The 12,500-nt window shown below is 42.3% G+C and overlaps 2 protein-coding genes across 8 annotated transcripts in view; both read left to right on the plus strand.

Annotated features, from left to right (window-relative positions):
• epn3b (epsin 3b) overlaps positions 1 to 1,911 on the plus strand; it is a 10,795-nt gene extending 8,884 nt beyond the window's left edge. Inside the window, exons 10-11 of the mRNA XM_069720560.1 lie at positions 1 to 195; positions 279 to 1,911. The exon at positions 1 to 195 is cut by the window's left edge and continues 99 nt beyond it. Of these exons, the coding sequence (XP_069576661.1) occupies positions 1 to 195; positions 279 to 577 (494 nt within the window). The 3' untranslated portion in view covers positions 578 to 1,911. The remainder of the gene's footprint in view (positions 196 to 278) is intronic.
• Positions 1,912 to 4,444: 2,533 nt separating this feature from the next.
• b3gntl1 (UDP-GlcNAc:betaGal beta-1,3-N-acetylglucosaminyltransferase-like 1) overlaps positions 4,445 to 12,500 on the plus strand; it is a 16,374-nt gene continuing 8,318 nt past the window's right edge. For 2 of the 7 annotated variants that reach the window (XM_069720500.1, XM_069720503.1), the window contains exons 1-6: positions 4,445 to 4,803; positions 5,906 to 6,022; positions 6,537 to 6,636; positions 7,126 to 7,190; positions 8,502 to 8,567; positions 9,962 to 10,057. In XM_069720500.1, the coding sequence (XP_069576601.1) occupies positions 4,726 to 4,803; positions 5,906 to 6,022; positions 6,537 to 6,636; positions 7,126 to 7,190; positions 8,502 to 8,567; positions 9,962 to 10,057 (522 nt within the window). In that variant the 5' untranslated portion in view covers positions 4,445 to 4,725. Of the gene's footprint in view, positions 4,804 to 5,905; positions 6,023 to 6,536; positions 6,637 to 7,125; positions 7,195 to 8,501; positions 8,568 to 9,961; positions 10,058 to 11,410; positions 11,481 to 12,500 lie in introns of those variants that run through there. The other 5 variants (XM_069720501.1, XM_069720502.1, XM_069720504.1 and 2 more) reach the window with 5 other exon arrangements.

Below are 12,500 nucleotides of genomic sequence, written 5' to 3' on the forward strand. Positions count from 1 at the left end.
TAAACGGACGAGAGTCTGCGAGCCCGGAGATGTTCGACCTGTCCCGGCTCGCTCCCCCACTCGGCGCCCCGCCTACACGTGTATGTCGGACTCCGGAGGCTTTCCTGGGACCGACGGGGGCCTCGCTGGTCAACTTAGACGCTCTGATACCCGCGAACCCCCCGAGCAAGACGCACAATAACCCCTTTCTCTCAGGTAACCGACGGTTCACAAACATCCGTACACAAATATCACGGTGACATCATAACGTGTCCAACCATCCATTTCTGCCTTCACAGGTCTGAGTGCTCCGTCTCCTACCAACCCCTTCCACTGCGACCAGCCTCGTCTCACCCTCAACCAAATGCGACCGTCCTCCACCTCCCCGCTGCCCCCCCACATGCTGTCCTACAGCCCGTCGCTGCCCCTCCCTCTGCTCCACCAGCCTCCCATCCTCCCCTCCTCCCTCACACAACCTCCCACTGGACTCCTGGATCTCCCCTCAAACCTCCCACAGCCGCTGCTCCCTCTTTCTCCTCGGCCGGCGCCCCGCACTCTGTCCCACACACAGACACACAGCCACAACCCCTTCCTCTGAGACTCCGCCTTCTTTCAGGCTCTGGTCTACAGAATGGACTCTTTTTGGATTCATCTTTGCTAAATACAACAAGACAAGTTGAAAGGAGTCTGAACTGGATCCTGGTCTGATAAGACTTGGACAGGATGTCTGTGTCTGTCTGGAGACACATCCGCTGCTATATAACCTGAACTCTGGAAGAAAAGCTCTCTCACACACACACACACACACACACACACACACACACACACACACACACACACACACACACACACACACACACACACACACACACACACTCGAACATGCACACACACACGAACACACACTCAGGCGCACATCAGGGTGCATCGACACGAACATGTTCACAGCACCAAACTACCAGGGTGTAACTCGACAACCCCTCCAATGCCTTTCCCCATCAGCAGTGACACCGTTTGACCACCGGTGGGATGAAGCCACACACTTTGATTGTCCACCAAGATTCACCAGGATACTTACCGCTGCTGCTGCACCGACAAAAGCATGAATGCGTCCCACTCACAAGACTCCAAACTACTCTCTTCAGCTGAGCACCTGAGACCACTTCTCCAAATGAATCCCCCTTTTTCTGCTGAGTCAAACCGTATATTCAGCTTTCTGTGACTGAATGAGGTCCTAAAGTGTGTTCCTTTAAGTTCAACAACTGACTCCTTCCTACATATACACGATGATATATTTGGCATCGCCTTGTTATCTTCCTCAATACTATCTGGTCCTCAGTTACCTCCATTATTTGTCCCTCAAGGCAAGTAGGCCCAACAGGATCCAGGCGGTTTCAAAACTGGACTAAACCAGCCTAAGATAGACCTGACTGAGTCTCAATCTGGACCTAAACTGATCACTGATTGTACCCCCCAGACCGCCCGTGCTGTCCCCCCCCCCAGACCCCCCGTGCCTGTCTCTACAGCTGACCCACAATGTATTCCCTACTGGTTCATGTTGGCAGCGTTTAGGAGGGCCTCAGGGAGACCGCTCTGTCCCTCCTCGGTGAGATCCAACCTCAATGGATGGAAAAGCATTTGTCTGCAGAAGGAAAACACAAACAGAGAGATCAGTGACTTTATTTCAGAGGAAACTGTGGGATGAAGAGATCAGGTGATAAGTGGAGGGAGAAGAACTGAGCAGCAGCTCCTCCTCTCTGCTCCTCGTTCCCTTCAGAGACGACGAGATGTCTGGTCATCACTGCACTGAACCTGGACTTGAATGTGAAATGCCTGCCTATAGATACACACAGGCTTAGTACATATTTAATAGAATGATACTGCTCTATTATGAAGTATTATACCAATAAATGGATGGTGTTTGCATTATAATTCCTTAAACTACTGATTGATTGATTGCTTGATTGATTGATTGATTGATTGATTGATTGATTGATTGATTGATTGATTGATTGATTGATTGGTTTATTGATTGATTGATTGATTGGCTGATTGGTTGATTGATTGATTGCTTGATTCAGTAAGTTGTTAATTTGTTACGGTGAAGACCTGCTGAATGTGACACGATGCAGCTGTGTTCATTTTCTGAGACGAACTTTCCAGTTCCCAGAATCCAGAAGTTGGTTAATTGATTGATTGATTGATTGATTGATTGATTGATTGATTGATTGATTGTGTCCCCAAGATCACAGACGGGACTCCATCAAGTGTTGGTGTCAAATCCAAACTTTTTGTGCGATGACAAGATCCAGTCCCAATCATTGTCATACATAGTGAACTGAGGCAGAGTGCAGTATGTGACTGCAGCAGTACAAGATCGAGGGGTATACAAAAGTATTGAACAACATCTGCCACACCACGAGGCCAAGAGATCACAAGTCAATGGTTAGGTTAGGTTAGGTTAGGTAGTTACTTTATTAATCCCCAAGGAGAAATTTTTTCGCTACAGCTACAATGACCTCAGCGAATTGAAGCCCTGATACGTCCTGGAGCCCTGCATGTGGAAGAAAAGCTTCTCACTTTAGTCTCTGCCAGTGACAGTAACGACAAGTCTCTTCTTTAGCCTGCTCCAGGCTGTGGAAACAGTAGAACTTGTCTTCAGCATCACAACCAAAATATTTTTGGGGACACAGTCTCTCCAGTGTCCCCTCTGTAACCACTAGATGGCAGTAGTGACCGGGTGTTCCCACATGTGGCATTTCGTATCAATGAAGAGAAGCCACCAAAAAAGATGCTTTCCTGACCTTTATTTACATTTATCAAATCAGCATATCAAATAATTATAAAGTCCCCTGAAAATTAAGCTTTTAGTTTCCCAGAGGACATAAACTAAAGATTTGCTTATGGGGAAATGTTTGCTGCAAGAGGAACTGATATTTCCATCTTTAGGCCCTGGTGCTGATAAAACTTCCATTTCTTTCTCATATATAATGTCCCTTGTCAGCATGTAGCCACATGTCTCCTATCTACAACATCGATAAATCAAAACCACCACAAACTTTCAAAAGGTCAAATATCTACGATTCCTAAAGCTGAAACTAACTGAATGGAAAAAAATCCAATCACACACCTTCCTTCACTTCACCGCCTGGTCACAGAAGTGAGCGGCTGCAGTCTCGCCCTCCTCATACACTAAATCAACTGGTGCACACTGGATATGCAACACGTGGTGTTGAAAGTAGGTAAACAGTCAGCAGTGAGTGATTATGGGAACAGTTGTGAGAGTGAATGAAGACTATTTTTTATTGCAAATAGAGATCTAGATGTTGGAGACCTTGTGGACCTGCAGAGTCAGAAACCGACTCTCAACCTCAATCTGAACCTGCAAGATTGAAATGTCTAAATATTATCTTTTAGTGAATCATGCATGGCTCTCTGTGTCCATCTATCTCCATTAGACAGAAATTAATATCTGGTTTGCTTCACAGCTGCAGTGTCACACTCCAGCGAGCATTATTGGATGTTTTCTATGGACTCTTGTGTTTTGAAAGACATTAACACAACGATTTAATAATACTTTTGTCAGCAGCTAATTCCACAAGAGGACAGGATTGATTACACACTGGCACACATGCATGAAAGCAAACATCTGTACCAGGAGGCTAATTTCTCACTGGATTGCATTCAGGCCTGCATCATGTCTGAAACGACCCTCTGCTGCCCCCTGCTGGAGCTGTTGGAGGCAGTCGTCCTATTTAAAGACGCATTACAGAGATAAATTCAAACTTGGTGTGAGCGAGATTCTGCTGCAATAAATGTGCAATTAGGAGAAACCAACTCTGACATGTACACACACACACACACACACACACACACACACACACACACACACACACACACACACACACACACACACACACACACACACACACACACACACACACGCAACTAGAGGATTAATGTGACAATAATAACGGGGCTGTGGAAGCGTCCTATGTAAAGAGTTTGGATGTTTCCTGATCCACGACGGATTCAGTGATGGTCAAAAACGATATTTTAGCCCATCCTGTTTTTCTGTGTCCTCGTGCTGATGCCAACATGAACATGAACATCAACCAGGCGACGTGGTTCCGGTCCAACGTGACAGGAAAGAGAGCTGCACCGACCAAACAAACAGCGCAGCTCTTTAATCTGTTCAATGTTCTGACTGAAAATAAATTAAAATGATTTTTTTTTAATAAACTTTTTTTTAATGATTTAACACAGTTTTTACTTAGATTTACACAACGTTAAAGGTAATTGGCCTGATAGTAATATTAGAATAGGAATCATATCCAGGTCTACTCGGAGCACAGTCGGACGTCACTACTCGAGATGATTGACAGCAAAGCGGAGCAAATCCTGTGTATCGTTGTGTTTTCCAACAGCCAATCAGCGTTTGAGGGGTCATTATTTGCGGAAGTTGTTGAGCTACTCTGCACGCAGTGAGTTTGTGATGCACGTTTGGGGAAACTGACGCAACGAGCGGCTCTTAAATTCACAGAACACCTGTCAGGCGAAGTTCTTCACTGACGTCATCCATTTCTTATTGAGAACAATCACAAAATGATCGTTTAATGACTTTTGTATTCACGTGCAGTCCGCGTGGCACCGTCATCATATTTATGAACCGACCCTAAAGGTCAGAGGTCGCTCACGGCTGTTTCAGGGGCCACAAGGGGAGCGAGGAGCGGGACAGGGTCAGAGATGGACCAGAACCCGGCGGAGACGGAACCACGGACCGGAAGAGAGGAGCGCGAGGCGGAGAGGAGCGCGATGGATGTGGTAGGTGATGGACACGAAACACAGAACCATCAGTACCAGAACCTTCAGTACCAGAACCATCAATATCAGAACCATCAGTACCAGAACCATCAGTATCAGAACCATCAGTACCAGAACCATCAGTATCAGAACCTTCAGTACCAGAACCTTTAGTACCAGAACCATCAGTATTAGAACCTTCAGTACCAGAACCTTCAGTACCAGAACCATCAGTATCAGAACCATCAGTACCAGAACCATCAGTACCAGAACCTTTAGTACCAGAACCATCAGTATCAGAACCATCAGTACCAGAACCATCAGTACCAGAACCTTCAGTACCAGAACCATCAATATCAGAACCATCAGTACCAGAACCATCAGTATCAGAACCATCAGTACCAGAACCATCAGTATCAGAACCTTCAGTACCAGAACCTTCAGTACCAGAACCATCAATATCAGAACCATCAGTACCAGAACCATCAGTATCAGAACCATCAGTACCAGAACCTTCAGTACCAGAACCATCAATATCAGTACCAGAACCATCAGTATCAGAACCATCAGTACCAGAACCTTCAGTACCAGAACCATCAATATCAGAACCATCAGTACCAGAACCATCAGTATCAGAACCTTCAGTACCAGAACCATCAGTACCAGAACCATCAGTATCAGAACCTTCAGTAACAGAACCATCAGTACCAGAACCTTTAGTACCAGAACCATCAGTATCAGAACCTTCAGTACCAGAACCATCAGTACCAGAACCTTTAGTACCAGAACCATCAGTATCAGAACCATCAGTATCAGAACCTTTAGTACCAGAACCATCAGTATTAGAACCTTCAGTACCAGAACCTTCAGTACCAGAAGTCTCCTCATGGAGAGCTCTCTGAACGTGTCCCGTTGGTATTTCTAATGTACAATGAAATATGTTCTGATATTTGTTTTGTTTGTGGGCTTAATAACATATGACGCAAGACACAAACAATATTCAATATTCGGACTCAAATGAGAAATCTAATTCAAACTTTGATGTTTTTTGTGTCCTTTTTGAATGTAAACAACTTGTATTGAAAGGCTGCACTCTGATTGGCTGTTTGTCTTCTCTCCTCAGTGTGTCATCCTGCCAGTGTACAACGCCTCCTGCTGGCTGGATGAGTGTCTGCAGGCTGTGTTGCAGCAGGACTTCAATGGATCCATGGAGCTGTCAGTGTTCGATGACGCAAGCACCGTACGTCTATTTAATATATATATATATTATTTATTATTAATTATTATGTTATTATGTCATGTGGCTTAAATTATAAGACCTAAAGTTAGAATTATGTGTGTGTGTGGGTGTGGTTGTGTGTGTGTGTGTGTGTGTGTGTGTGTGTGTGTGTGTGTGTGTGTGTGTGTGTGTGTGTGTGTGTGTGTGTGTGTGTGTGTGTGTGTGTGTGTGTGTGTGTGTGCGCGTGTGCGCGTGCGTGTGTGTTATTACATTACATCACATTTAATTTAGCTGACTCTTTTTTCCAAAGCTACTTACAATAAGTTCATTTCAACATGAGGGTACAAATTCAGAACAACAAGAATCAAGAAAGTACCATTTTCTTCCAGAAAGCCAAACTACAAAGTTCTATCAGTAAGTTCCATGTTAAGATACTAAAGTTCTGCTGTTCAAGGTAAAGTCTGAAGAGGTGTGTTTTTAGTTTGTGGTGGAAGATGTTCAGACTTTCTGCTGTCCTAAACTGCTGTGTGTTTAGGATGGCTCCAGGGAGGTGGTGGAGGGTTGGAGGGAGAGGTTGGAAGCGAGGGGCGTTTCCATGGTGATCTCTGGTCACTCCTCCGTCCGACCCAGAGGAGGTGAGGACATGTTCCACTACTGATCGCCGTACTTTTACTTCAGCAGTTTGTTTTTTACATGAAGTTAAAATGGTTTTAATGACAGAAGAGAAAAACAAAAGAAACAGATCAGACAGTTATTTGTTTGGGAAAAATATCCATAAAATGGTGAAAACTTTGAAACACGCCGACAGCATGAACATGTATGTTTCTGTGTAACGTCTTCGCTCACAGCTCCTCTTCACATTTTCCCATCAAACACATTCATGTTCAGTGTGACTGGAAAATGAATATTTAAGATTATATGTGACAAGTCATATATGCTTCATAAAACTTCCAGAGTCTTTTGGATTGTTGAAGTGAAGCAGACATTAAAAATGACTACTGAACTATTAATTACTGTTGATGTGTTCCATGTTGTCACGTTGGATGGTTCAATACATCCAAATATTTATCACTGATGGATATGAAGAAACATGAAGAAAGGCACAATGTGTTTCTGTCTTTCAGTGGGATATGCAAAGAATAAAGCCGTCAGTCAGAGTCGGGGACGATACCTGTGTTTTCAGGATGCGGTAGGTGCGTGCGTCAGACATGCCATTTTCATTTCTCTGAGTCAAGTTCTTCTACTTCTTCTCTTTCGTCTACTTGTTCTCTTCTTCTACTTGTTCTCTTCTTCTACTTGTTCTCTTCTTCTACTTCTTCTCTTCTACTTGTTCTCTTCTTCTACTTGTTCTCTTTCTTCTACTTGTTCTCTCTTCTTCTACTTGTTCTCTTTCTTCTACTTGTTCTCTTCTTCTACTTGTTCTCTTCTTCTACTTGTTCTCTTCTTCTACTTGTTCTCTTCTTCTACTTGTTCTCTTCTACTTGTTCTCTTCTTCTACTTGTTCTCTTCTACTTGTTCTCTTCTTCTACTTGTTCTCTTTCTTCTACTTGTTCTCTCTTCTTCTACTTGTTCTCTTTCTTCTACTTGTTCTCTCTTCTTCTACTTGTTCTCTTTCTTCTACTTGTTCTCTTCTTCTACTTGTTCTCTTTCTTCTACTTGTTCTCTCTTCTTCTACTTGTTCTCTTTCTTCTACTTGTTCTCTTCTTCTACTTGTTCTCTTTCTTCTACTTGTTCTCTTCTACTTGTTCTCTTCTTCTACTTGTTCTCTTCGTCTGCTTGTTCTCTTTCTTCTACTTGTTCTCTTCTTCTACTTGTTCTCTTCTTCTGCTTGTTCTCTTCTTCTACTTGTTCTCTTTCTTCTACTTGTTCTCTTTCTTCTACTTGTTCTCTTTCTTCTACTTGTTCTCTTCTACTTGTTCTCTTCTTCTACTTGTTCTCTTCTTCTACTTGTTCTCTTCTACTTGTTCTCTTCTTCTACTTGTTCTCTTTCTTCTACTTGTTCTCTTCTTCTACTTGTTCTCTTTCTTCTACTTCTTCTCTTTCGTCTACTTGTTCTCTTCTTCTACTTGTTCTCTTCTTCTACTTGTTCTCTTCTACTTGTTCTCTTCTTCTACTTGTTCTCTTTCTTCTACTTGTTCTCTTCTTCTACTTGTTCTCTTTTTTCTACTTGTTATCTTGTACTTGTTCTCTTCTTCCACTTGTTCTCTTCTTGTACTTGTTCTCTTCTTCTGCTTGTTGTCTTCTACTTGTTCTCTTTCTTCTACTTGTTCTCTTCTACTTGTTCTCTTTCTTCTACTTGTTTTGTAAGTAGTACGAAGTGAAATTAGATTTTAAAGGATGATAATACTGAAGAAATGTGAACCTTTTTCAACCAATGCTGGCATAATGTGTAATTTAAAGTAAAAAAGGAAAAGAAATGAAACAAACGTGCGTATTTGAAGTTAAGTTGTTGTCACATGTTGCTGAATGAATGTTTGAAATGATGTTTTCTGAACTTCAGGATGATGTCATGTCGCCCCAAAGAGTTCGTTTGCAGTACGATGTGTCTCTCCTCCACCCAAATGCCGTAAGTCCTTCCCGTCGTCCCGTAAGTCCTTCCCGTCGTCCGTAAGTCCTTCCCGTCGTGTGTGTGTGTGTGTGTGTGTGTGTGCGTGCGTGCATGCGTGCGTGTGTGTGTTTCCATGCAGTTGGCATGCAGAACAGTGTGAGTATCCGGTGTTGATGCTTTCTTTGGTCTGCAGGTTAGAGGTCAAAGGTTGTGTGTGAGGGAGACAGCAAGCTTGCTGCTATGAAAAAACAACCCGCCCTTTTTTATTCTGACAGATTTTTTTATGGTTCTGATGTTGTTTTTCAGTTTTCAGTGACCTGACCTGACTCTTCTGATTGACCTCCTTCTTCTGGCGTCGGCTTGTATATCTGTCTTTATGTCTTGAAGGATTTTGCCGTATGTGATCATTCTACCACTTATTTTGTCTAATTAATTGATTCATTGTTTGGCCTTTAAAATATTAAGAAATTTCCATCAGAAGAGATCTGAGCATGAGGTGACATCACACTGCATCAAGCAAACTGTTGGAAATGTGACTTTAGTCTGAAGGGTTTTGAACACCATTTTTGTTTCATTAAATATACAAACACTAAACATCCTTTTTTTTTAATGCACTTGTCAATTTTGAGATTTTGGGCTATTTTTCAGACTGATGAAAAAAAAAACATAAAATACACATTTAGGTGTTTATTTCACCGCATTTAACCTTTTTATCTGTAGATTACTACTAAACTGACCAAAAGATATAATACATGGAATGTTATATAAATCATGGTGTGAATGATATATGAACACATTTTTATCTACTAAATCTTCAGAATATAGAAGGGAATAATAGCGTAAAGGTTGGTGTGTGTAAGTGCTACTCAAGTAGAGATATTTCTCAGTGTGAAACTAAACTGATAAAACAAAGACATCTTTGGTGTGTGTAGAAAAAAAACTTTTGACAACACAAACTTCTCAGTATTATTTCGATCTACATTTGCAGGGTTTTCAGAGTTTGTTCATATATCAGTCAGAGCCTGATTTATAGAACACTTTACTCCTAAAAGCTGTGGACAGTATTTTCCAACATTCCCCTCAGTAGAAACCTTTGAATCTATGTCAACAATAAGAAACAAGAATTTTGCCTCATTGGAAATTTCCTAAAACTTGTTCTATAAAAAGTTATATAACTAGTTAACAGAGGCGGTTTCATGGTGATTTGTGTTTGTTCCAGTTGAGTCCTTTTCACTTCTTGTCTTATTTAAATGGGTTCGAATCATACCTAATGGCTGTATCCTGAACAGGGTCCCGGGGGGGGCGGAGCCTCTACCAGCTGACAGGTCGCCAGTCCATATGGCTGCAGATGTTTTTAATAATTCTCAAAGTCCATATTTATATATAGGTGTGCTTGTGTGTTTTGATCACAGCTGGTTGGCTGCCGAGTCCAGAGGGTGCCGGAAGGATCGACAGAGCGCTACACTCGCTGGATCAACACACTCTCTCAGGAGCAGCTCATCACACAGGTAGCTCCACACAGCAGTGTCATGTCCAAAGAATGCGTGTGTTTGAGAGGTCATTTGTCAGGTAGCTACCAGGTCAGATAGAAACAGGATGCGTACCTGCTGTTCCTAGTTTCCACGGAAACGTGTCAGCTGAGTGGAGGGAGGACGCAGCATCACTGGTGACCTGTCGGTCCGTCACCGTCCCAGCAGAGGAAACGCTCCCCCTAACAGCTGTCTGCTGTTGGAAGCTTCATGTAGATGGAAAAGTACTGCAGACATTCACAGTTATAGTGCTTATCTGACTGCATCACTGCCTGAAAGTTACAATATTAATATAACTAAAATATCTGTTAGTGTAAACAGACCAATCCATCATTAAAATGTAAAAACTTTGACCAGTTTCTGCTCTCTGCTTTAAATTTCCTCAAAGGAAGACCACCAAATTTGGTTTGATAAAATACTGCTTTATGGTTGCAAACACAAGCAGATGTTTCTGTGGCAGATAGTGAAAATAAATGGTCTCCTGCTGTTTGTTATCAGGGGTTGACTTCCCCTCTTGCACTTGAAAGCAACATGGAGGTCCAGGAGGAAACAAGTGTGGCTCACCATGAGCGAGTCATTGTAGGAAAACACTGGTTTTACCAAGAACAGTAAGGAAACACAAGTTTACACATCAAAGTGTGTTCAGTGGTCTTTGAGAGAACGACTTCTAATGTCAGGTTGTATGAAGCCAGCCCCTAGTGGCCCTCAGCAGTACTGTACTTTAAGGCCCTCAAGCTTTGACTTCACTTTTCAAATCCAGAGGCTACATTCATTTTTATGTCTTCTATGATTCAGACACACTGAGTCTCCTTCTGACCCATCACGGGCCAAATACATTGATTACATTAGCGTTGACTTGCTATGTAGGTAATGTGCAGGAACTATTATCACCTAAGTATTTGGGAATAATGATGATGATGTTTCAAGATTTTACCCATCAGACACTGATGAGTTTTAAGGACCTGCTTTAAAGTGTAAGTGAATGCAAATCTTTTCAAACCACATTTACAGTTGGTTCATCCAATTTATTAAATTCTCACATTATACACTAAATGAATAGAAATCCAGTGATTGAAGTAAAAACCCTGGAAGTGTTTCTATTTATGGCGAGATGGAAGACAAAACACTGTCACCATGGATACAAGACAACCTGGAGTCACTCTGTCAAATACACACACACACACTTAGAGTCTGCATAACTCCTTAACATTCCAGGATATTTATATGATATTAAGTTTCATGACGCATGAGAATGAGATCATACATTGATTCTGCAGATTTATAATTCATTCCTTTTCCTTCTTCTCTTTCTTTACTTTCACTTTCTGGAAGAAACTCAACCCAACCGACTTCAACTGGAGATTTACACAGGATGCTGCTTGTTTCACTTCAGTGTTCATCTGTAGGACATTAGATATGGTTATCCAAAACCTCCCCTACCCCGCTGACTACTCACACACACACACACACACACACACACACACACACACACACACACACACACACACACACACACACACACACACACACACACACACACACACACACACACACACACACACACACACACACACACACACTGACTCTGTTTTCCCAGAACTCATTCTTATTCTTATTCATGCTTTTGGCCGCAGCTTACATCTGCAAAATGTTGCAATATTACAACAGAAGGTTTGAAGAGACGTACATAGGTGGACACACACACACACACACACACACACACACACACACACACACACACACACACACACACACACACACACAATCACAGTCTCACGGTCACTCACGGAGGAACAAACGAGTTGGGAGCTGCATCTGTAAAGAGAGAAAGAAATATAGAGGCTGTAAAGTGGTGGTGGTGTATTAAAGGAGCCAAAAAGTCATTAATCAGAGATCATGTGGAGGATGGAAGTGTGTTTCCTTCCCTGCACACTTCAGGAAGCACACACTCCTGTCAGGGAGCACATGTGGCTCCACTCTCACCTATTTTGTTTTCAGCATTAGAAGTAAACCCATTTAACTGTTTGTGCCCCAAAGCTAAAATGTCCCATCAGCTTAATCCTCGTCTGTTTTCAATGATACGTCGTGTTTTGCAAACGAGGCAAGAAGTTCCTTTTTTAAAGTCGTACCAAAATGAAAAGCTGTTTCCTGCACTGTGTGTGTGTGTGTGTGTGTGTGTGTGTGTGTGTGTGTGTGTGTGTGTGTGTGTGTGTGTGTGTGTGTGTGTGTGTGTGTGTGTGTGTGTGTGTGTGTGTGTGTGAGAGAACTATATTTATACCAATGGCCTCTAATACTGTTGTTTTCACGTTCACATGCTGTAGTTTCCCTTAATTTCCTTGTTTGTCAGCGTATTTCTATTCACTTTAGAAGATATGTTTAAACTCAAATAACTCACAGGACTGTTTACTTTTCAGAGTAAAAA

The sequence above is a fragment of the Brachyistius frenatus genome, unplaced genomic scaffold (genome assembly GCF_029030835.1).
Source record: "Brachyistius frenatus isolate BFR_SWC_R1_liver_20210118 unplaced genomic scaffold, ASM2903083v1 Contig_243, whole genome shotgun sequence".
NCBI lineage: Eukaryota > Metazoa > Chordata > Actinopteri > Embiotocidae > Brachyistius > Brachyistius frenatus.